We start from the raw sequence: 25,740 nt of genomic DNA, 5'->3' as shown, positions 1-25,740 counted from the left end.
TCAAAATAACTATCTCAACTTTATATTAAAGCTAGTACAAAATTGTACTCCTTCCGTTCCTAAATATAAGTATTTTAAGAGATTTCACTAGGTGACTACATACGAAGCAAAATGAATGAATCTACACTCTAAAGTATGTCTATATTCATCCGTATGTAGTCCTCTAGTAGAATCCCTAGAAAGACTTATATTTAGGAACGGAGGGAGTACTAAGCTTAAGACATTTATTTTAGGACGGAGGGAGTATATCATTAAAAAATAGAACATCTAAAGTTTTTAAAGATGTATTTTCTGTTATATATGTCTTTCATTAAGTTGGTTAAATTGACGACCTAGGTATATGTGTCGGACTTGTAAATTAAAACGGAGGGAGTATAAAGCATGATCAGTAATTGATCTATTTTTTTATTTTTGAACAGGTTGATGCGGTCGCTAGTGACGTACGGTTTTGATGCCAGCCACTAGTAAGGCTATTAGTGATGACATGTCAAATATGCCAATGCCATCACTAAATAGTGGTGACGTGGATAAAGCTGAGATCCCATCAATTAAAGTTATGGGTAATCGTTTTTCTATTAGTGGAGGGTTTTTGTTAATAAAGTTCTCGAAGAAGTTATCTACAACAAGAGTGGGTTGGCAAGGAGACCCTCTTTCCCCGCTCTTGCGGCATTGGGAAGACCATAGTGGCTACCTATCACAATTCTGAGCTTGTACAGTGGTGAACCTTACTTGATCCAGGGCCAAGAAATTGGAGAGAGACTTCGAGAGTTCCGAGTTCTCACACTTTGGAAACATCGGAACATCTGGTGTGCCCCGATGATGTGGTCATCATTCTGCACGTCCTTAGTAGTTTATTTCAATTTATTTTCTTTCTACCAGATTCGTTCAGCTGTCGTTGACATCCCATTTAGTCACCAAGCCATCGGTAATTCAGTTATTGTTGATGTGAGTATATTACTTAGAAGGCATGCACGTATATCTAGATCTTTAATTTAATTTATATAAAATATATTGTTTAGCTTAAAAATTACGTCATCTGTTTCAAAATAACTATCTCAACTTTATATTAAAGCTAGTACAAAATTGTACTCCCTCCGTTCCTAAATATAAGTATTTTAAGAGATTTCACTAGGTGACTACATACGAAGCAAAATGAATGAATCTACACTCTAAAGTATGTCTATATTCATCCGTATGTAGTCCTCTAGTAGAATCCCTAGAAAGACTTATATTTTGGAACGGAGGGAGTACTAAGGTTAAGACATTTATTTTAGGACGGAGGGAGTATATCATTAAAAAATAGAACATCTAAAGTTTTTAAAGATGTATTTTCTGTTATATATGTCTTTCATTAAGTTGGTTAAATTGACGACCTAGGTATATGTGTCGGACTTGTAAATTAAAACGGAGGGAGTATAACACATGATCAGTAATTGATCTATTTTTTTATTTTTGAACAGGTTGATGCGGTCGCTAGTGACGTACGGTTTTGATGCTAGCCACTAGTAAGGCTATTAGTGATGACATGTCAAATATGCCAATGCCATCACTAAATAGTGGTGACGTGGATAAAGCTGAGATCCCATCAATTAAAGTTATGGGTAATCGTTTTTCTATTAGTGGAGGGTTTTTGTTAATAAAGTTCTCGAAGAAGTTATCTACAACAAGAGTGGGTTGGCAAGGAGACCCTCTTTCCCCGCTCTTGCGGCATTGGGAAGACCATATTGGCTACCTATCACAATTCTGAGCTTGTACAGTGGTGAACCTTACTTGATCTAGGGCCAAGAAATTTGAGAGAGACTTCGAGAGTTCTGAGTTCTCACACTTTGGAAACATCGAAACATCTGGTGTGCCCCGATGATGTGCTCATCATTCTGCACGTCCTTAGTAGTTTATTTCAATTTATTTTCTTTCTACCAGATTCGTTCAGCTGTCGTTGACATCCCATTTAGTCACCAAGCCATCGGTAATTCAGTTATTGTTGATGTGAGTATACTACTTAGAAGGCATGCACGTATATCTAGATCTTTAATTTAATTTATATAAAATATATTGTTTAGCTTAAAATTAGTTCATCTGTTTCAAAATAACTATCTCAACTTTCTATTAAAGCTAGTACAAAATTGTACTCCCTCCGTTCCTAAATATAAGTCTTTTAAGAGATTTCACTAGGTGACTACATACGAAGCAAAACGAATGAATTTACACTCTAAAGTATGTCTATATACATCCGTATATAGTCCTCTAATAGAATCCCTAGAAAGACTTATATTTAGGAACGGAGGGAGTACTAAGCTTAAGACATTTATTTTAGGACGGAGGGAGTATATCATTAGAAAATAGAACATCTAAAGTTTCTAAAGATGTATTTTCTGTTATATATGTCTTTCATTAAGTTGGTTAAATTGACGACCTAGGTATATGTGTCGGACTTGTAAATTAAAACGGAGGGAGTATAACACATGATCAGTAATTGATCTATTTTTTTTTTTGAACAGGTTGATGCAGTCGCTAGTGACGTACGGTTTTGATGCCAGCCACTAGTAAGGCTATTAGTGATGACATGTCAAATATGCCAATGCCATCACTAAATAGTGGTGACGTGGATAAAGCTGAGATCCCGTCAATTAAAGTTATGGGTAATCGTTTTTCTATTAGTGGAGGGTTTTTGTTAATAAAGTTCTCGAAGAAGTTATCTACAACAAGAGTGGGTTGGCAAGGAGACCCTCTTTCCCCGCTCTTGCGGCATTGGGAAGACCATAGTGGCTACTTATCACAATTCTGAGCTTGTACAGTGGTGAACCTTACTTGATCCAGGGCCAAGAAATTTGAGAGAGACTTCGAGAGTTCTGAGTTCTCACACTTTGGAAACATCGGAACATCTGGTGTGCCCCGATGATGTGGTCATCATTCTGCACGTCCTTAGTAGTTTATTTCAATTTATTTTCTTTCTGCCAGATTCGTTCAGCTATCATTGACATCCGATTTAGTCACCAAGCCATCGGTAATTCAGTTATTGTTGATGTGAGTATACTACTTAGAAGGCATGCACGTATATCTAGATCTTTAATTTAATTTATATAAAATATATTGTTTAACTTAAAAATTACTTCATCTGTTTCAAAATAACTATCTCAACTTTATATTAAAGCTAGTACAAAATTGTACTCCCTCCGTTCCTAAATATAAGTCTTTTAAGAGATTTCACTAGGTGACTACATACGAAGCAAAATGAATGAATCTACACTCTAAAGTATGTCTATATTCATCCGTATGTAGTCCTCTAGTAGAATCCCTAGAAAGACTTATATTTAGGAACGGAGGGAGTACTAAGCTTAAGACATTTATTTTAGGACGGAGGGAGTATATCATTAGAAAATGGAACATCTAAAGTTTCTAAAGATGTATTTTATGTTATATATGTCTTTCATTAAGTTGGTTAAATTGACGACCTAGGTATATGTGTCGGACTTGTAAATTAAAACGGAGGGAGTATAACACATGATCAGTAATTGATCTATTTTTTTTATTTTTGAACAGGTTGATGCGGTCGCTAGTGACGTACGGTTTTTATGCCAGCCACTAGTAAGGCTATTAGTGATGACATGTCAAATATGCCAATGCCATCACTAAATAGTGGTGACGTGGATAAAGCTGAGATCTCATCAATTAAAGTTATGGGTAATCGTTTTTCTATTAGTGGAGGGTTTTTGTTAATAAAGTTCTCGAAGAAGTTATCTACAACAAGAGTGGGTTGGCAAGGAGACCCTCTTTCCCCGCTCTTGCGGCATTGGGAAGACCATAGTGGCTACCTATCACAATTCTGAGCTTGTACAGTGGTGAACCTTACTTGATCCAGGGCCAAGAAATTTGAGAGAGACTTCGAGAGTTCTGAGTTCTCACACTTTGGAAACATCAGAACATCTGGTGTGCCCCGATGATGTGGTCATCATTCTGCACGTCCTTAGTAGTTTATTTCAATTTATTTTCTTTCTACCAGATTCGTTCAGCTATCGTTGACATCCCATTTAGTCACCAAGCCATCGGTAATTCAGTTATTGTTGATGTGAGTATACTACTTAGAAGGCATGCATGTATATCTAGATCTTTAATTTAATTTATATAAAATATATTGTTTAGCTTAAAAATTACTTCATCTGTTTCAAAATAACTATCTCAACTTTATATTAAAGCTAGTACAAAATTGTACTCCCTCCGTTCCTAAATATAAGTCTTTTAAGAGATTTCACTAGGTGACTACATACGAAGCAAAATGAATGAATCTACACTCTAAAGTATGTCTATATACATCCGTATGTAGTCCTCTAGTAGAATCCCTAGAAAGACTTATATTTAGGAACGGAGGGAGTACTAAGCTTAAGACATTTATTTTAGGACGGAGGGAGTATACCATTAGAAAATAGAACATCTAAAGTTTCTAAAGATGTATTTTATGTTATATATGTCTTTCATTAAGTTGGTTAAATTGACGACCTAGGTATATGTGTCGGACTTGTAAACTAAACCGGAGGGAGTATAACACATGATCAGTAATTGATCTATTTTTTTTATTTTTGAACAGGTTGATGCAGTCGCTAGTGACGTACGGTTTTGATGTTAGCCACTAGTAAGGCTATTAGTGATGACATGTCAAATATGCCAATGCCATCACTAAATAGTGGTGACGTGGATAAAGCTGAGATCCCATTAATTAAAGTTATGGGTAATCGTTTTTCTATTAGTGGAGGGTTTTTGTTAATAAAGTTCTCGAAGAAGTTATCTACAACAAGAGTGGGTTGGCAAGGAGACCCTCTTTCCCCGCTCTTGCGGCATTGGGAAGACCATAGTGGCTACCTATCACAATTCTGAGCTTGTACAGTGGTGAACCTTACTTGATCCAGGGCCAAGAAATTTGAGAGAGACTTCGAGAGTTCTGAGTTCTCACACTTTGGAAACATCGGAACATCTGGTGTGCCCCGATGATGTGGTCATCATTCTGCACGTCCTTAGTAGTTTATTTCAATTTATTTTCTTTCTACCAGATTCGTTCAGCTATCGTTGACATCCCATTTAGTCACCAAGCCATCGGTAATTCAGTTATTGTTGATGTGAGTATACTACTTAGAAGGCATGCACGTATATCTAGATCTTTAATTTAATTTATATAAAATATATTGTTTAGCTTAAAAATTACTTCATCTGTTTCAAAATAACTATCTCAACTTTATATTAAAGCTAGTACAAAATTGTACTCCCTCCGTTCCTAAATATAAGTCTTTTAAGAGATTTCACTAGGTGACTACATACGAAGCAAAATGAATGAATCTACACTCTAAAGTATGTCTATATACATCCGTATGTAGTCCTCTAGTAGAATCCCTAGAAAGACTTATATTTAGGAACGGAGGGAGTACTAAGCTTAAGACATTTATTTTAGGACGGAGGGAGTATATCATTAGAAAATAGAACATCTAAAGTTTCTAAAGATGTATTTTCTGTTATATATGTCTTTCATTAAGTTGGTTAAATTGACGACCTAGGTATATGTGTCGGACTTGTAAATTAAAACGGAGGGAGTATAACACATGATCAGTAATTGATCTATTTTTTTATTTTTGAACAGGTTGATGCGGTCGCTAGTGACGTACGGTTTTGATGCCAGCCACTAGTAAGGCTATTAGTGATGACATGTCAAATATGCCAATGCCATCACTAAAGCTGAGATCCCATCAATTAAAGTTATGGGTAATCGTTTTTCTATTAGTGGAGGGTTTTTGTTAATAAAGTTCTCGAAGAAGTTATCTACAACAAGAGTGGGTTGGCAAGGAGACCCTCTTTCCCCGCTCTTGCGGCATTGGGAAGACCATAGTGGCTACCTATCACAATTCTGAGCTTGTACAGTGGTGAACCTTACTTGATCCAGGGCCAAGGAATTTGAGAGAGACTTCGAGAGTTCTGAGTTCTCACACTTTGGAAACTTCGGAACATCTGGTGTGCCCCTCTTTCCCCAGGCGACATCCATTCTGGGGGAAACCCTAGATCCGGGTCTTCCGAATCGAATGATGACAGAGACTGTGGTGCCCTTCTCCCTCCTAGGGGCATTGTTTTGGAGCATAGATTCACTCGGGGGTCCAACAGGTGGAGCAGCGTTACATTTATCGCATTGAAGACGACGGGTCTCGGCAGCATGGAACAATGGAGTCTCAATGTTGGACGTTGTTTGGTGGACGCGCAGGCTGGTGGCGTTGTCTGGTGTCATGGTGACATTGACAGCAGATGGTCCTGGAAAGATCTATACAATGAGTCCTCCTGAAAATTGAACGACAGAAGATGACGACAACGGATCTTAAGAGCATGCGCATGCGATGCACATTGTGGGACGCCTAGACCGGTTGGTACTCTCAGCTTGTCAGGCGGGTGGCTTCTAGAGGCCACTGGATTAGATGATGTTTGTTAATGCGGTCAAGGCACATCTTTATACTTGTAGGTGTAGCGACTTTGTTCGCCTGGAAGTAGAGATGACAATGGATACCCATTACTCGTGTATCCTGCGGGTAAAAACACTATTAGGGTAAGGATATGGGATAAAATTTTATCCATGGGTACATAAATGAGAAAATATCATGCCCATCGGATAGAGAGAGTACGAGTATGAAATCTTATAACCAATACATGCATCCATCTAAAATGTTGACAAGTGGGCTTCCTTTAATATGCTAACGTATTAACCCCCCCCCCCCTCTCTCTTAATTGTGCTAGGTACAAACTCTAATGTGCAGTCAAGTTATCTCTGTAATTTATGGTGATTTTGTGAACTTAAAGTATATGACTATGCGTTGTTATTTATGATTATGTATTGTTGTTTAATACTCCCTACGTTCCTAAATATAAGACCTTTTAGAGATTGTACTATAAACTACATACGGATGTACATAGACATATTTTAGAGTATAGATTCACTCATTTTGCTCCGTATGTGGTCTTCTAGTGAAATTCCTAAAAGGTCTTATATTTTGGAACGGAGGGAGTATTTTTATGTGTTGCTTTATAGGCATGTTTCTTTTTATGAGAATGTGTTGTTGTTGAAATATGTTAGTACATTGTTGTTTTAAATGTGTTACTATTAATAATTTATGATTATATATTGCCTTTTACAATTATTTTCTGCTCAATTTAAGGTGTTGTAAACATGGGTATTTTTACCCGCGGATACTCATATATCCTGTCAGATATGGGAAAAAGTTATATCCATTACAGGTATAGGTATGAGTGATATGTAAGTTCAAAACGGGCGGGTAAGGGTATGGAGCGGCCCCACCCGTTTCCATACCTTGCGGGTGTCATTCCTATCTAAAAGGTGGATTTGGGTTGATCATTGTATTTATTTTGTCAGCCTCTGATGAATAAATTAATAAAGATGGTGCACAGACTGGGGTAATCCTTCTTTTTGAGAAAAATAAAACCAAGGCGTTGCTTATCAAAGATCATGATACGTCACTCTTTGACCTATCCCTGAACAAACTTCATTCAACAACACTAACATTGTACAGGAACACCCAAGCTCTCTTCAAGTTTTGCTGCAGAGAAAGTAGCTCAAAATAAGTAATAAACCCAACTAACCAACTTCCTACAGGATGCTTATCCTCTGCTGGTCAAGCATCGCATGCCATTCTGGTGCTGAGCAGCTTGATCCAAAACCGGTGGTGGGGATTCTGAAGATAAGTGTGCAACTCAATTTCTTGCAAGCAAACACACTTGAAAACAGCAAGACTTTCGAGTGTGTTCCAGTCACAGAACTGAAGAAGAACGAGGCCACACCATATCTACCTTCTCTAGTAATCTGTACAAGCCACCAGTTGCTCATCCTCCCTCAGCTTCTCCGCAGCAGAAAGCAGCAAATCCACCGCTTCGAAATTCCTACTTTCCAGCCTAGCATCATCCTTGCGGTGGTGCTTCAGCATCTTCTTCTCGTACCGTCTCATCCCCGCCTTTGCTCTCTCCACGCTACAACACGGGCAATACCACTTCCCCTTGGGTATCGAAGTATGGAGAGGTGTTATGCAGTACAGATGATAAGCCTCGTCGCAGCCGTCGCACAGAATGGTCAGGTCATCATCTCTGTCAGAAAAACAAACTCGACAAAGGCATGATGGACAGTACCAGCACGGTTTGTCCCACTGCATATCGCTAGCAATCTGTTTAGACTTCAGACAGCAAACGTGGTAGTACTTGTATGGACAGTGGCTGTGACCACATATGAGGAATCTCTTGGCATCCTCTTCAGGAGTTCCACATATCTTGCATGAACCACCGGGGCCAATGTTCGACAGTTGCCGGCCCTCAATACTGGAATGCACAATTGCTCTTGACGTACCAACAGATGTCTGTTCTTTGCATTCTGGGGGCCTGCACACCTCAAGTCTTTTGCATAGGGCACAATTTCCATGCAAGCAATTCGGTTCATAAAGGGCCATGCCTCCTTGAGCTGATTCGTTGCAGGTGGTACTGCTGCAGCTTCTGCAATACCAGCTTCCCATCGACGTGGATGATACGGGAGGATCAATGCATGACATGTGACACGCTAACTTGCATACATTACATATGACGGTGCTGACACCTCCCGTCTCTTTGCCACATTGGTCACATGCACTGCCCTTTTGAACATCAGAAATATCTGTTCGGTCTGCATAGTCCAATGGTTGGCATCCCTGTGAGGTCGAGGGTACTGATATACCTGATTCGATCAGTTTCTTGGATTCAGAGCTGGCCAACACAACTCCCTGTAATATTGGTAGCATACTGTTGAGCAAAATGAATAAATCCATCATGGAAACATCAAAGCTAGCAACAGAATAGTCACCTTGACTTGCTCCTCACCATCACCTGATCCTCTTTGTCTTCCAACCTAAAGAATGCGATACCAGATTCCAATGCAAAGGTGCTTATCAGCATCAAGTAAATGTATCAAAAGATATTCCTTCCTAACTGAAACATAGAGAAGTATAAAAGCATTCAAAATATTAAAACTAAAAAAACATAATTTAAACCTAGCGACCAAAAACTTGCCTGATTTGTGTAAGAGGCTTCTGTGAGGCTTGAAAGATTATTTGCTAGGTCAATGATATCTTGGCCAGCCATTTTAAGATTTTCCCATAACTACACAAATATCTCAACTGTTAATTACCATTCACCACCCCAAAAAAAATTAAATACATGCCATACAAAATATATTTATAGTCGGTTTAGAAAGCAGTGAGTAGCAGATAGCGCTTAGGGAGACCGAAAGGAACTAACGGCATAACCTGAAGAGCTGGGATTTAGAGAAAGATCTGGGTATTGAACTCATAAGAACCCAAAACTGTAGGTAGTATGTTAGTTAATCTAGTGTTCAAGTCGGTACGAACAACGAACTGGATAAAGCGCCAGTGGCCCAGCCATTACGTTATTCCCTATGAGGGATATACAACTTATGCTTTGTAAATTTGCATTACTCTCATGATCATCTAATTGCTATAATTTTGAGTGATGACCATGGAAAACAAACACTATACATTTTGTTATTCCATGGCGGTGCACACAGGGAATACAGTGAACAATGGTAGACATGTACTCCTTCCATATATGGAGTACATATTAGATCTGTAACTATTCTGTTGTATATAGTTTTCTGCATATATATACCATAATGCATACAAGTGCTATTCATAACATGGGATCAGAACAAACTATAATATCTCTCTAGGACCTCATAGTATATGCTAACGGGATTTTACATATTTGCACATTGTCAAAGTTAGGTGTGAACCTCATAATATATGCTAACGGGATCTGTAAGAAAGCTGAAAAGTTGTAAGGTTATTACCAGTTTTAAATCATCTTTGAATATTTCAGGTGTACACCCATACTCTCCATTTTTCATTCTAGAGTCGATCACACCAAAATCGAAATACTTAGTCCTTTCCTCATCTTGATGCACAGTTTTGCGAAGCACATTGCATAGCAACGCAAAATCCTCTGATCTCAAAATGTCCACAAGAACGTTCTTGCACTCAGCAATACCCAGATTACTTGACACTGTTCTGTCAGAATCCATTTCCACTTTGTCTCTGACCTGATATAATAGAGAAAAATATTGTGGGCATTTGATAAGACAATGCAATACAACTGGTCCCTAAATAAGAGTGTAATAAGTGTATAACAACAAAATAGAACTGCAATTTTCTAGTAATAATTAGTCTTATCACTTACAGATTCAAATTCAGCGCAACTGTCGAGGACATCACGGATGCAACTCTGGATGCCAGCACCCTCCTGTACACCTTGCAAATGCATCAGTCCATTCAAAACATATCTCCAGTGACTCCAACAGTCACTTCTTCTAGATAGCATCTCAGATTTGTTTGTGTTACTATATAATATTCCATGAGGCCCCTCCATGAGTGGCTGCATGATAAACCATTCAAATTAGTACTTGAGAGATTAGGCCAGAGAAAATATGGATACAAGAGGTAACTGTAATTGTACTCCTTCTACAATGGCAATAAGCCTGTCAATGAAAAGATAATGACAAGTTTGCCAGTAATAAATCACCATGTTAAGTAATCTTGACTACTGATTCTCCATTAGTATCCAAATTTCTACCCTAATGCTCTATAAGAAAATGGCCCAGCTAAAACTGATAATAAGTTCCAGGACAATGAGTCCCTGCTACACACATGAAGCTGCTACAATTTGTTACTCCCTCCGTTCCTAAATATAAGTCTTTTTAGACATTCCACTAGGGGACTACATACGAAGCAAAATGATTGAATCTACACTCTAAAATATGTCTATATACATCCATATGTAGTTCAATTGTGAAATCTCTAAAAAGACTTATATTTAGGAACGGAGGGGGTACTTGTGAAGAGATTGTACATTTATTCTAGCCCTAGACTTCTTGTAGACGGATCAAAATGCATTACCTCCACCCGAAGACATACATGTCAGTAAAACACTGAATGTAGTCCACTAATCTATTCTCATAATTGATATCCCAATTCCAACACAGTGCAGGAAAAGAATAGAAGCAAACAAGGACTCACCTGAGAACCGGATATAGTATTTGATAACGTGTTGCATGTATTTGATGTTCTGTTAGCTTCATCAAAAGCTTGGGAAGAATTACTATTCCGCACTGCGATAGTGAAATGCTCTTCATCAAATTGTGAACTCGTAGAAGAGCAAAGCATGTCTCCATTGTCAATACCGTCATGTGGACCTGATCTTCTCACTTTCTTCTTTTCCCTTGATATCATTTGGTCCCTAACCCTCTTAGCGGCATCTTCCGGAATTTTACAGCATTGAGGACGATTTTGCCAGCCAACAAGATGCCACTCTAATCTAGTTACACCATGATAACCCTCTAAGCTGCACCACTTGCACTTCCAATGTCCTTTTTCTCTGTCATAAACCAGTGAATGTTCCCATGCATTGTCCCTTAACCTTGTCGGGTAACTGGAACGCACCTATTCACACGGGGCATCTCTTAAATACAAAATAAATCATGACATGCATGTTCATAGTGAAATCATGCCTTGCCTAACAACATATGATATGAGAACTGCAAACAGAACACACCACTCATATAGTTCTACGATGAATGAGCTGTGCAAAAACTGACAATTCAACAGTACAATAAGATAGCACACCAGCGAAGAATATAAATGAAACTGAGGAAGTTGGACACGGAGCACTTAAAATAAACTAGGTTTGACTTTGGAGCAGTTTCTAGTAAAGTTAAATTTGCAAGGAATCAAGAAACAAGGACGCTTCTTTGGGGAACAGGAGTATGTTAAAACGGATGAACAACTGAGCATACTGCCCAAAAGGAAAAAGGATCGGAGTTTAAACTGCAACTGATTACTTGAATCTTATATTTTCCAGCTCTGCGAGAATATATTCAATCCATAAGAGGATGTGCAAGCACCAAAAGCAAATATAAAATTTCCAACAGTATGCTCACTGAGACAGAAAGGTGTGTTCCCAATTTGAGTTGTGACATAAGTACATGACAACAGCAATTAGCATCTTGGGTCTTAATTCATATTGAAGTTTACACTTTTCCCTAATGTCATGATAGATGTTTAGCAAATGGTAAGGTTGGTGAAGTCTGTTCAGTACAACTGTGTCTATTCTGGAGAGAAGACCAGCAACCTGAGGGGGCGTCATTAACTGTTAAAGGATGAGATGTTCAACAGTCAACACTGCAGGTTATTTCTTAACAAAAGCGCGCCCCGCTCGCCTAGCCACCGCGCCGCGCCGCCCGGACTGCCCCGCCGGCAGCACCCTCCCCGCGCTCCTCCCCGCCCCTCGCGCCATGGCTCTGGTGCCGGCTGACCCTGTCGACCGCCGGACGTCCCTCTCCGGCGAGCGCGTCTCCTATGGGGACTGCTGCTCTGGCTCGTCGGCGCGCTCGTACAGCGACGTCGCCCGCACCCCGCCGGCCATCCCCGCGCCGTCGGCCGCCGCCGCTCCTGGCTGCGTCGCTCCCGCGGCCCGTCCTCCCGCCAAAGACCGCCTTGGCCCCCGCTCGGAGGTCCACCGTGTCTCGGGCGGGCCGGTGCTTGACGCCGATGGTTTCCAGCAGGCTCGCCGCCGGGAACATCGCCGTCGCCCGCGCCGGGAGGCCCCTGCTAGGCCCTCGACCTCGCGCCGCCGCAGCCCTTCCCCCGAGGAGCTCGCGGGCCTCTGCTTCAGGTGCCTCGATCATCGCCACTGCGTCCGGGATTGCCCAAACGACATTCGCTGCCGCCGCTGCCTCGCCTCTGGTCACTCCTCCCGCGACTGTGATGGCAGGCGGCCCGCGGCCGCGACCCAGGGATCCCCGCGCAACGCCCCGGTCCAGCAGACCCGGCTTCCTCGCGCTGCCCCTCTCCCAGCAGCACGCCCTGCTCCCGTCCTGCTGGCTCCAGCCCCTTCCCCACCTCCGGTCTTGCCGGCCGCGGACGCGGCCCCCCCGCGTGTTCATGGCGCAGACCGAGGAGATGGACGAGGCCGAGCTGGTGCTCGCCCGCGCGATGGTGGCTTCGGTCACGGGCACCCGCCCCTCCGTGTCCATTGACGAGGTCGCCGCGCTGCTCCTCGGCTCCCTCGAGCTCGAGGAAGGAGACTTCACGGTTCACCAGCACCATCCCGAAGATTTTCTGATCATCTTCTCCTCCCTGGCTATCATGCGGCGGCTCCGCGGCGAGCACTTCATCAGCTCCGCCCGCTTCTCGCTGTCACTCCGGCCCTGGTGCAAGCTCGCCCACGCCGGTGCCGGCGAGCTCGAGTACCGCGTCGAGCTGGAGCTCCGCGGCATCCCCGCTCACGCCTGGTTGCTCTCCACTGCCGAACACCTGCTGGGAGATTGCTGCTGGATCGAGCGACTGCATCCTCGCACTCGTTCCCGCGATGACATGGCGGTCTTCCGCGTCTCAGGGCGCGCGCACGACCCGACTGCCATCCGGTGCGCCGCCGTCCTGGAAATCGTCGAGCAGTTGCCCGGCCGCGTGCCCTCGGAGGCGTCGGCCGTCAGGACGCTCACGTTCCCGGTGGCCATCGCCCTCACCAAGGCCGAGATGATCAGAGTCGCTCCAGCCGCTGCCCACTCCTCCGGCAATGGCGGCGAGGCCGACGACGCTACTGGCAGGCATGGCCCTGGTCCGAGCAAGGGGCATGGCCCCGGCACTGGACGCGCGCGCCGGCGCGGCTGCAAACGTCGACGTACGGACGGGGCGCAGGCCGGCCGGGCGGATGACATGGCAGTGGACGCTCTGGTGCTGCATGCCCACGGCGGCTCCGGCCGCTCCGGCGGTGTCTGTACGGTCGCGCCCTGGCCGTCCTCGGCCGCACCGCGACAGGGGCGCCGCCCCACGCGCCAGGGGATGCTAGCCTGGCCCGGTCAGCAGGGGCCTGCACGCCCGCGTCACGGCGCCAGGAAAGGAAGGCGCCAGGGGCCCGCGGTGACGCCCAAAGCCGCTTTGCCGGTGGCCCCATCGCTAGCTGCCAATCGCCCCCCCACTGATGACGGCGCGACGGCTGGCAGCGGGACAGGTGGCATGCCTCCATTCGCTGGACGAGACCGGAGGGGGCTGCAGTTTCAAACTCGCCCTTGACCGAGGATGCTTCGTCCGGGCCCGCCACTACTGCGCCCGATCCCACACCCCGTCGGGATCGTGGCCAGCCACGACCGGCTCCTGCAAAGCAACAAGATGGGACGATCCCCCTGGTCCCTCCTGCAGCCCTGTCTGGACCGAAGGGGGCGAGGATCTCCTTTGCCCCCCCCCCCCCCCGCACCGCCGCAGCCTCTCCCTGCAAAGCCGCAGCAGACCCACGCGCGCACCCACGACGAGGGGGCGGGACGCGATCTGCACGCTCCCGCCAATTCGGCCACGCCCGCCCCGACCCCACCGGCCCCAGCTGTCACCCCGGGACCCGCGGAGTTTGGTGCTGCTGATCCTGCCCCTGCTCCCGCGGAAGCTGACCTGGCCGGGCCCGCTGCTGCTGCGAATGGGCCCAGGACCCGGAATATCTTTGCCCCGAGGGCCGCGCCTGTCGAGGCACCCGTGCTAGCTGCCATGCCTGCCGGGGCAAACGGGCCTGCGACGCCCATGGAGCCTCCGACCCAGCCGTGCGTGGAACCGGGCTCATCCCCCTGCCCAGGGCGCCTCTCGATCCTGCAGAGACCCTTGCTCAGGCAGGACTCCTCACCCTGCGCTGCTAGCACTAGCACCCGTGCTCTGGTCCCAGGTCGCTTTGCCTCGCCGCCGATCACCCTGCAGCGACGGCGCAACTGCCACGTCTCCAGCCAGCCCTGGACGCTGGGTGCCTTCCTCTCTGCGGCCACCAAACAGCTTGATGCCGTTCTGCCCTCTCCCGGGAAGCGGCAGCGCCCCGCCCTCAACTTCAGTCCGAGGAGGGGATGTTCCGCAGCCGCCGACACCAAAGCCACGGCTCCTTGCGCATCAGATCGGCGCGCGGTGGTGCAGATTCTGCGCACTCTCGGCATTGTGGGGGTGAACCAGCAGATTACTGCCACCGAGATGAAGGCCTATGACGATATGTTCGCCATGCCGCTGGGGCTTCCAGTGCTGCAGGCCATGGCCGCCCTGGTCGACCGAGCTATCCCCGCTGACATGGCTCCGCCAGCGGGTGATGTCATGGTCCGTGCGCGCTAGGCTGGCGGCGACTGTTGTCGATCTCTCTCCCATGTATCGAGGTCCTCAGATAGTGGTCTGGAATGTTAGGGGATTAAACTCACGCGCTAGGCGATGCGTGATCCGCTCTCTGCTTTGTACTACTCGGGCATCCATTGTATGTCTTCAGGAAACGAAAATGGAGTTGATTTGCTCGTCGACTGTGTTGGACACCCTCAGGTCTGAGTTCGATGGCTCTACCTATCTCCCGGCCGACGGCAGCCGCGGCGGCATTCTCGTCGCTTGGAAAACTAGGGTTGTCACCATTTCCGACCCCCTATTTACCCAAAACGCGATCACGGTCAGCGTGCGCGCGCCTGAAGGAGCCCCGTGGTGGCTTACCACGGTGTATGGCCCCCAAGGCGACCCCGAGAAGCTGCTGTTCCTGCAAGAGTTGCGGGACATTCGCGCTGCATGCCAGGGCCCATGGATGCTATGTGGCGATTTCAACCTCATCTACCGGAATGCTGACAAGAGTTCGGGCAACCTGAATCGCCGCATGACGGGCAGATTCCGGCGTGCCATCAACGACCTTGCCTTGAAGGAAGTCTACCTCAACGGGCGCCGCTTTACTTGGTCCAACGAGCAATCGCCGCCGACGCTCGCGCACCTTGACCGGGTACTATGCACCTCGGAGTGGGAGGACTACCATGGGGAGTGCCACCTCCGTTGCCTTGCATCCGTCGTGTCCGATCACTACCCGTTGCTCTTGGACTGCTCTCCTATGCCCGTGGCCCATAGACGCTTCCGCTTCGAGGAATTCTGGCTCCGCCTCGACGGATTCCACGACACCGTCGCCACAGCCTGGAACTCGGTGCTTGACCCCGACCCCTTCCAGCGGCTGGTCCGACGCCTGCAGGCCACTGCCCGCGCCCTTACGAGCTGGAGTGCCCGCTCCACGGGCAGCATCCGGGACAAGCTGGCGATCTCCCGCGAGCTGATTGCCCGCTTTGACCTCGCGATGGACACTCGCCCGCTCACCCTACCAGAGGATTGGTTGCGCAGGCAGCTCAAGCTGTCATACCTTGGGCTCGCCTCCCTGGAGCGCACTATCGTGCGGCAGCGCGCCCGTATCACCTTCCTCGCGGAGGGAGATGCGAACACGAGCTTCTTCCACCGGCAGTGCACTTACCGCCGCCAGAAGAATCGCGTGCATAGCCTCCTAGTTGATGGGCAGGTACTGTCTGATCACGAGGAGATGGCCCAGGCTGCATTCGAGCACTTTGACGGGCTCTTGGGCACTGCGGTGGACCGGGAGCACACGCTTGACCTGGAGCAGCTCATCACGCCCGGCCATCTGCACAGCCTGGACGAGCCATTCACTTCCGAGGAGATCTGGGTTGTGGTGAGCCGCATGCCGCCGCACAAGGCACCGGGGCCGGACGGGTTCACCGCCGAATTCCTGCGCGCCTGCTGGTGCATCATCAGGCAAGACATCCTGGACGTCTTCGAGCAGCTGTACGCCGCTACGAGGGAGAGGGTTTGGTAAGCTCAACCAAGCCCTGCTCACCCTGCTGCCCAAGCGCGCGGATGCCCACAAGCTGGGCGACTATCGGCCCATTTGCCTGATTCACATCGTCGCCAAGATATTCGCGAAGGTTCTGTCGTTGCGCATCGCCCCCAAGCTTGATAGCCTGGTGAGCCACAACCAGAACGCCTTCATCGTCGGACGCACGCTCCACGACAACTTCATGCTCGTCAGGCAGTCTCTGCGGATGCTCCAGCACCTGGGCGCGCCGTGCATCATGCTCAAGCTCGACCTCACGCGGGCTTTCGACTCCATATCCTGGTCCTGCGCCAATATGGTTTCGGAGACAGGATCAGGGAATGGCTGTCCATCCTGCTCTCTTCGGCCAGCACGCGAGTTATGCTCAATGGAGTACCCGGCCCCCCGATCTGGCACAGGCGCGGGCTGCGCCAGGGTGACTCCACATCGCCGCTGCTCTTTGTCCTGGCGGTCGATGCGCTGGCCCGCCTCATGCATAGGGCGCTCCAGACCGGCATCCTCCGGCGCTTGCACCCCCGACGCAGCATTCCGGCAATTTCACTATATGCCGACGACGTGATGATGCTTTGCCACGCTGAGATGGAGGAGGTTATTGCTGTGAAGAGCATCTTGGGCATCTTTGAGACCGCATCGGGCCTGCGGGTGAACTACGGCAAGAGCTCTACCACGACCCTGCATGGGGGTGAGGATGGCGACGCCCTGCTGGAGGCGCTGGGCTGCCAGCCCGCGGGGCTGCCCATCACGTACTTGGGCATCCCGCTCTCCACTCGCCGGCCCTCAGCGGCACAGATGCAGCCACTGGTAGACGCCGTCGCAGGCCGCCTTCCGTCCTGGAAGGCATGGCTCATGAACAAGGCAGGACGGCTAGCATTGGTTAAATCTGTCCTGGCTGCAATGGGAGGCTGCAATGGGAGGGCACTGTCACGTTAACTGGCGCACTGTCTGCCGGCCACTCGCCTACGGCGGGCTGGGCATTCGAGACCTGGAGCGCGCGGGGCTAGCGCTCAGGCTCCGCTGGCTCTGGCTATCGAGGACGGATGCCAACCGTGCATGGCAAGGCCTTGACCTGCAGTTCTCCCCTGAGGAGCGCGGCCTATTCCATGCATCCACCTTCATGCTAGTAGGTGATGGCCTCACCGCTCTGTTCTGGGAGGACCGATGGCTGCATGGGCAGTCAATTCTCGAGCTTGCACCACTCCTATACCTATGCATCCCCAAGAACAGAAGAAGAGCGAGGACGGTGGCGGAAGGCATCGCCGGCAATGCCTGGGCCCGTGACATTAGAGGTGTGGTGGGCCTGCAGGAGATAGGCCAATACTTGAGGACTTGGCAGCTCGTCGCTAGCATCAATCTGTCCTCGGAGCCGGACAAGCTCATCTGGAAGTGGACGGCCAACGGCATCTACTTGGCGAGGTCTTGCTACCGGGCAACCTTCCATGGATCATTGACATGCCACTCTTGGCAGCTCATTTGGAAAGGTTGGGCTCCCCCGAAAGTCAAGTTCTTCCACTGGCTTGCGGATCTGGACCGCGGCAAGGCTCGCGCGCCGAGGGCTCCCTCACCACACTCGCTGCCTCCCATGCGACCAAGAGCCTGAGACTATCCAACACCTGCTGATCTCCTGCTCCTTTGCGCGGCAGGCATGGCATGAGACGCTGTCCTGGCTGCACCTCCCGGTTCCTCTGCCGATGCATGACGCTTCCATCCAGGACTGGTGGAGTAGGGCGAGAGACGCCACCCCCCCCCCCAACGCTCCGCAAGACACTGCGATCTGTCGCGCTGCTGGTCCCCTGGATGATATGGAAGCATAGGAACGCGTGTGTGTTCGATCACATCCCTCCGTCGCTAAACGAGCTCTTAGATAGGATACAAGATGAGGCTAGGTGCTGGGCTCGGGCTGGGGACAAAGGGCTTAGGGTAGCCTTGCCCCCAACCTGGGATGTCCACTAGACCTACATGTAACCGTGTTGTAACCACCTCTTCGGAGGCTGTAAACTACCCCCCTTTTCAATGCAAAGAAACGCAAGGCTTTTGCGTCTTCTCGAAAAAAAAACTCTTAACAAAATATCAGAGCAAGATCTTTTCAGTTTTAAGGTTCAACAAAAAAAAGTGTGGCATAAAAAGAGATTAAGATTACATGGTTCCTGCTAAGAGAAGCCAATAAATATGCATTTTCCAAAAAAAACGAGAAAATGCAAGAGATTTTTGCGTTTCATTGCATTGAAAAGATAGAGTTTGGTTACAACCCTCCTAGGAGAGAGAGTTAGGGCAGGGACATGAATATAAATTTAATGTACATACTTCTCTAAACATTTGACAGGGCAAATCTTCTCTGATGCCGCTCCCTCCCTCCCGCTCCACCTGCCTGACCAAGCCCCCCACCAGCCTCGCCTCCGTTGAATCCCCGACGGCAGCCCACTTTCCCAGCCCCGCCAAACCCCCGACGGTGACCCACCTCCTAAGCCCCCAGCCCTCCCTGGCCATGGCGTCTGCAAACGCTGACCCTGTCGAGCCCCGAGCGACCCTTTCCGGCGACCGCTGGTCGGATTCGGGAAGTGAGTCCTCGGCGCACTCGTACAGGGACGTCGCGCGCACCCTCCCCGCCCCCCTCACCCCTCTGCGGCACGCGGGCCGCCGACCCCCGCCGGCCACACCTATCAACCCACCTCAGCCCTCGTTCCAAAGTGCATCGGGTCGCCGGCGGAGTCCAGGTCGATGCTGAGGGGTACCAGCAACCTCGCCGCAGAAACCGCTATCGCCGCCCGCGCCAAGAGGCCACACCCAGCCTGCCACCGCAGCGGCGCCGCAGCCCCTCCCCGGAGGAACTCGATGGACTCTGCTTCCGCTGCCTCGATCCTAGTCATCGGGTGAGGGATTGCACGAATGACATCAGGTGCAGGCAGTGCCTCATCAACGGCCACGACTCGCCCTCTTGCACCACCGGTCGCGCCGGACCTGCCAGTCCGGAGCACGCTGCGCCTGCTGCCCGGGAGCGCGTCGGACCGGCAAGTGCAAGAGCCGGTCAGAGTGATCATGGCGCACTCTGTCGAGATGGAGGAGGCCGAGCAGGTCCTGAGCCGTGCGATGGTCGCTTCCATCACCGGCAACAGGCCGCGCGTGTCCTGCGCCGAGGTCTCCGACGTGCTCCTCAACACCTTCGACCTTGTTGATGGCGACTTCACCGTGCATGCCCATCACCCCCAGGATTTCCTGATCTTGTTCAGTACTCATACCACCAGACATCGGCTGGACGGAGACCACTTCATCAACCTGCCACGCTTCTCCCTCTCCATCCGGCCCTGGAGCAAGCTTGCCCATGCCGGCTCTGGTGTGTTCGAGTTCAGTGTTGAGCTTGAGCTCCGTGGCATCCCTGCCCAGGCCTGGCATCTATCCATTGCCGAGCACATCCTTGGAGAGTCATGCTGGATCGAGCGCCTCCACACCAACACGCGTTCCCGGGCCGACATGGCCACATTTCGGCTAGCAGGAAGCACACACTGCCCGGACAACATCCGGAGAGCCGCAGTTCTGGAGATCGTCGAGCAAACCCCCGCTCGCTTGGGCTCCGACGCGCTGACCATCAGGACGCTCACCTACCCGATTTCCATTGCAGTGGCGCGCGTCGCGACGAGCAGGACACCACAGCTCGGCAGCCAGCCGGACGCGGGGAATGGAGGAGATGGCACGCATGAGGGGAATGGCCAGAACCGCGCCCCGGGCCAAGAGCGGACGCGCCGCCACGGCTGCAAGCGCCGCCGTACGGACACGAAACCTCATGGCCGCGCTGACGGCATGGCCATGGACGCACCCTTGTGGCGTGCTGGGAACCGAGCCACCCGTTCTGATGGTGTTGCCGTCGCCAACTCATGGCCGGCGCCCGCCAGCGTGGTTGCCCCACCGCCCGTACCACAAAAGCGATGCGGCATGGCCCCATGGCCGGGTCAGCACGGGCCCACGGGAGCTCGTCGCATTGCTAGAAAAGGGGCGGAGGAAAGCAAAAGCGGACCGCAGCAATGGACCAGACCACCAAAGCTGCACAAGTCGCAGAGACTCCCAGGAACGTGACGAAGGAGACTGCCAGAGACCCATTTTTGACCAAAGGGGTGTGGGAGGCCACTGCAGGCTCGAGATCAGGCTCGGGGCCAGCTTGCGACTCGCCACTGGTTGCAAACCGGACCGAGAGATGCACGGCCGAGGCGGATGACGCGAGCCCCACGCCTGGCTCGTCCCATCCGATGGACTGTCGAGAGCTGGCTGTACTGAGCTTGGTGCCAGACTCGCAGCCAGCCGGTCCACTTATCCTGTTGGGGAAAAGTGATGTCTACGCCACGCCAGCAACTGCAACTGGGCCATGCGAATCAGACGAGCCACCAGGGCCACTCGAACCCGCTGAAGTGCGGAGGGAGAGGCACCTAGCCCCTGTGGCCAACCCCACTGCCTCTGAGGCCAATCCCGCTGCATGCGAGACGGAATCCACTCTGGCCCCTTCTGTAGATGAACCCCACACCCCAGTCAGAATCCTGCAGCGTTCCGAGACCCAGCCCACACCACACCAGCTCGCGACGAATGGGCAAACACCAACTGCGTGCGACAGGGCCCGTGCCAATCTACAACCGGGAGGTTCGCCTCACCGCCGATCATGCTCCGCCAAAGCCGTGGACATGCTGCCACTTCACGCAGCTGGACTCTGGGCGAGTTCCTCGCAGCCGCCACGAAGCACATCAGCGCAGCCCTGCCTACCCCAGGGAGAAAACCACGGCGGCCCCTTAACTTCACACCGCGACACGGCCGTTCGGCCACAACGGCTGCTCCCCATCCGGGGGCGCCACCCACCGCCGAGAGAAGGGCGCAGGTTCAACTTCTGCGTACTCTGGGGATTGTTGGGACGAACCAGAGGATCACTTCCATCGAGATGAAGGCATACGACAACATATTTGTTGCGCCGTCCCGCTCATGGTGATCAAGGCCATCGCTGCATTGGTGGACTGGGAGATCCCTGCATGTTTGGCGATGACAGCGCCGGCCCCTGCAAGTACCGATGATGCACTCGTGCCATAGGCCGACCATGCGTTAGCCCGTCGATCATGTGTTCATGGATCACAACCCTACGATCGTTGTTTGGAACGTGCATGGCCTAAATGCACGCGCTCGTCGCACGGCCATCCGCTTGCTGATTGTTACAACTTCTGCCTCTATCATTTGCTTTCAAGAAACCAAGATGGAGTTGATTTGTTCGTCGGTTGTGCTCGAAACCCTCCGCTTGGAGTTTGATGACTACACATACCTTCCGGCCCAAGGCACGCGGGGCGGCATTCTGCTTGCTTGGAAGAGCAAGGTCGTGACTATCACGGACCCACTGTTCACCACGAACACCCTTTCCTCCAAGGTGACCACGGGTACGGGCACGCCCTCTTGATTGACAATTGTCTACGGCCCACAGGATGATGATGACAAACTTGCATTCATGCAAGAGCTAAGAGACGTGCGTGCAGACTGCCCTGGGCCGTGGATGGTGTGCGGCGACTTCAACCTAATCCTCCGCGACGAAGACAAGAGCAGGGGCAGCCTAAACCGACGCATGATGGGTAGATTCCGTCGCCTTGTCAACGACCTTGCGTTGAAGGAAATATACCTAAACGGACAGCGCTACACGTGGTCGAACGAGCAGTCTCCACCCACGCTAGTGTACTTGGACAGAGTGCTCTGCACTTCAGACTGGGAGGACGCGGATGCCGACTGCCATCTCCGTTGCATTGCCTCCATCGTGTCGGACCACAGCCCATTGTTGCTAGACTGCTCACCCACATCCCCGGCACGACGACCATTCCACTACGAAGACTACTGGCTACGCTTAGCCGGGTTCCGCGAAACGGTGTGGCTTGGGGCTCAATGAACGTCCCGGATCCCTTCCGCCGCCTTATGCTGCGCCTCCAGGATACAGCGTGCAAACTCACCAGCTGGAGCGCCAAATCCACCGGCTGCATCCGGACAAGATGGCGATCTCCCGCGAGCTGATCTCGCGTTTCGAGATGACCCAAGAAGAACACGCGCTTTCGCCCCAAGAGGACTGGCTACGGAAGCAACTCAAGATATCTTACCTTGGGCTGGCCTCACTCGAGCGCACCATCGCTTGGCAACGCTCCCGCATCACCACGCTCAAGGATGGCGACGCCAACACGACCTTTTTTCATAGGCAATGCTCCTACCGACGCCGGAAAAACTAGGTGCACGCCCTCTCCGTCGACGGCCATACCATCACAGATCAGGAAGAGATGGCGCAAGCAGCGTTCGCGCACTTCGACCAACTCTTCGGTCGTCCTGCTGACCGCGAATGCTCGCTCAACCTGGACAATCTCATCAAGCCATGCGACTTAGCAAGTCTAGATGCACCATTCAGCCATGAGGAGATATGGAATGCCGTCAAACTGCTTGTTAGAATAATCCGAGGCTCTCTGTCGATCTACCGAGGACCAAGCAATCACACAAGCACGACACCGAGATTTGTTAACGAGGTTCACCGATATGGCTACATCCCCGGGGCATGACTACGGGCGCTTCTCCCCGTGACACTTTCACAATACCGTACCCTGGCAACCCTGGGCGCCGGCACACGCCGCCGGCTCCCCCTGCGCGCCTGTGCTATTATGTTGGCATATGTTACATCATGTGGCTCTACCCTCGCTATATATGAGAGGCTAGGGGTAAAGGACACGACTCCTACCTTGTCTACACACCATATGACTTCAAGTCCAATTGTAACCTACCTTGTACAATAATATTCGACACAACTCTAACACTACTCCCGGCGCGGAAAGTGCCTGGGCCAGACGGGTTCACGGCCGAATTCCAGAGAGCTTGTTGGAGTATTATTCGACAAGACATCCTGGACATCTTCCAGCAAGTGTATGAGCTACGCGGTCGTGGCTTCTGCAAGCTTAACCAGGCGCTACTGATCCTGCTGCCCAAACGCGCCGACGCGAGCGAACTTCGAGACTACCGGCCGATCTGCTTGATACACCTCATGGCAAAAATCTTCACAAAGGTGCTATTGCTCCGGCTCGCTCCCAGACTTGGTGGCCTGGTCAGCCGCAACCAGAATGCGTTCATCACCAACCAGAGTCTCCATGACAACTTCGTCCTGGTTAGGCAATCGCTCAAGATGCTACACCACCTAAAGGCTCCGCGGATCATGTTGAAACTGGACCTCACGCGGGCCTTCGATTCCATATCATGGCCTTTCCTCTTTGAGGTTCTCGCCCGATATGGTTTTGGAACCAGATTTCGGGAGTGGTTGGCGATCTTACTTGCGACGTCCAGCACCCGTGTCATGCTCAACGGCAAGCCCGGGCCACCCATCTGGTTTCGCTGTGGCCTGCGCCAGGGAGACCCGACGTCCCCACAGCTCTTCGTGCTCGCCGTGGACACCCTCAGCCGCCTCATTCGACGCGACCATGAGTGCAACATATTTCGCCCGCTTCACCACAGACGCGACATCCCGGCGATCTCCCTCTATGCCGACGACGTCATGGTGTTCTGCCACGCCACGCATGACGACGTGGCTGCCATCAAGGGGATCCTCACCTTGTTTGGTAGAGCAGCCGGGCTCAGAGTCAACTACGCCAAGAGCTCAACCACCATCATCCATGGCAACCCCGACACTGCAGCGATGATCACTCAACTGGGATGGCCAGTGGTCGAATTGCCTATCACTTACCTGGGCATCCCGCTGACGCTCCGCCACCCCACTGCTGCCCAGCTCCAACCCCTCGTCGATTCAGTGGCGGCCAGGCTCCCGACATAGAAGGCATGGCTCATGAACAAAGCTGGGCGACTAGCGCTAGTAAAGTATGTTCTGAGCTCAATACCGATCCACCAGCTGCTCGCTTTTGCCCCTCCAAAGAAGACCATAAAACAGCTCGAGAAACTACAACGTGGATTTCTTTGGGCCGGCCACGCCACTGCCTACGGAGAGCACTGTCATGTCAACTGGCGCCACACCTGTTGGCTTGTTGAATATGGTGGCCTTGGGATCCGCGATCTGGAGCGCACAGGTCCGGCGCTTCGGCTGCGATGGATGTGGTTTGCCCGCACGAACACCGAACGAGCATGGCAAGGACTAGACCTACAGTTCACGCAGGAGGAGAGTGCGATGTTTTTTGCATCCACCAGTATGGTCCTTCGCGACGGATCGACGACCCTTTTCTGGGAGGACCTTTGGATACACGGACAATCAGTGCATCCCCAAGCGGCGATGCAGAACGAGAACGGTGGCAGAGGGCCTCCACGGGAACGCCTGGGCCTACGACATCCAAGAAACCCTCGGGATACACGAGATAGGTCAGTACCTGTTACTCCGGTAGGTTGCCCAACAATTCGCCCTCTCGACTGAGCCCGACCGGCTGCTTCGGAAATGGACGGCCAGCGGCATATACACGGCGCAGTCTTACTACGTCGCCACATTCCAGGGATCCACTCGCTGCCCCTCTTGGAAGCTCATATGGAAGGGTTGAGTGCCGCCCCGCGTCCGATTCTTTCACTGGCTCGCCAACAAAGACCGATGTTGGACGGCAGCGAGACTTGCCCGTCGCGGCCTGCAGCACCACCCTAAGTGCTTCCTCTGCGACCAAGAGCCAGAGACAATCCACCACTTGCTTCTAGCGTGCCCATTGGCCAAGCAAACTTGGCACACCATTCTGGACTGGACGCACATACCAGTGCAACCACCAGGTAACGAACCTACCTTGCATGACTGGTGGCAACAAGAGAAGGAGCAAACCCCGCCCGCACTCCACAAGGCTCTACAATCCATCACAAAGCTTGTCCCCTGGATGATTTGGAAACAGCGGAACAATTGTGTCTTCAACAACGCGAGACCCTCGATAGATGCATTAGTTGATAGGATCAAAGTAGAAGCCAAATGTTGGGCACAAGCCGGGGCACAAGGGCTGAGAGTTGTGCTGCCCGCCTCCTGGGACATCCATTGGTGACGAACTGGCCTTGTAACCATCACCTCTT

The 25,740-nt window shown here is 50.7% G+C and overlaps 1 protein-coding gene across 6 annotated transcripts in view; it reads right to left on the bottom strand.

The window, feature by feature from the left end:
• Positions 1–7,430: 7,430 nt before the first annotated feature.
• LOC123443657 overlaps positions 7,431–25,740 on the bottom strand; it is a 46,181-nt gene continuing 27,871 nt past the window's right edge. For all 6 annotated transcript variants that reach the window (XM_045120134.1, XM_045120136.1, XM_045120133.1 and 3 more), the window contains 6 exons: positions 11,085–11,507; positions 10,249–10,443; positions 9,863–10,111; positions 9,067–9,156; positions 8,861–8,905; positions 7,431–8,780 (listed from right to left, as the gene is read on the bottom strand). In XM_045120134.1, coding sequence (XP_044976069.1) covers positions 7,833–8,780; positions 8,861–8,905; positions 9,067–9,156; positions 9,863–10,111; positions 10,249–10,443; positions 11,085–11,507 — 1,950 coding nt within the window. In that variant the 3' untranslated portion in view covers positions 7,431–7,832. The remainder of the gene's footprint in view (positions 8,781–8,860; positions 8,906–9,066; positions 9,157–9,862; positions 10,112–10,248; positions 10,444–11,084; positions 11,508–25,740) is intronic.

The sequence above is a fragment of the Hordeum vulgare genome, chromosome 3H (genome assembly GCF_904849725.1).
Source record: "Hordeum vulgare subsp. vulgare chromosome 3H, MorexV3_pseudomolecules_assembly, whole genome shotgun sequence".
Classification (NCBI taxonomy): Eukaryota; Viridiplantae; Streptophyta; class Magnoliopsida; order Poales; family Poaceae; genus Hordeum; species Hordeum vulgare.
The sequence above is the reverse complement of the archived record's forward strand: the minus strand, read 5'-3'. Positions and strand labels throughout refer to the sequence as shown.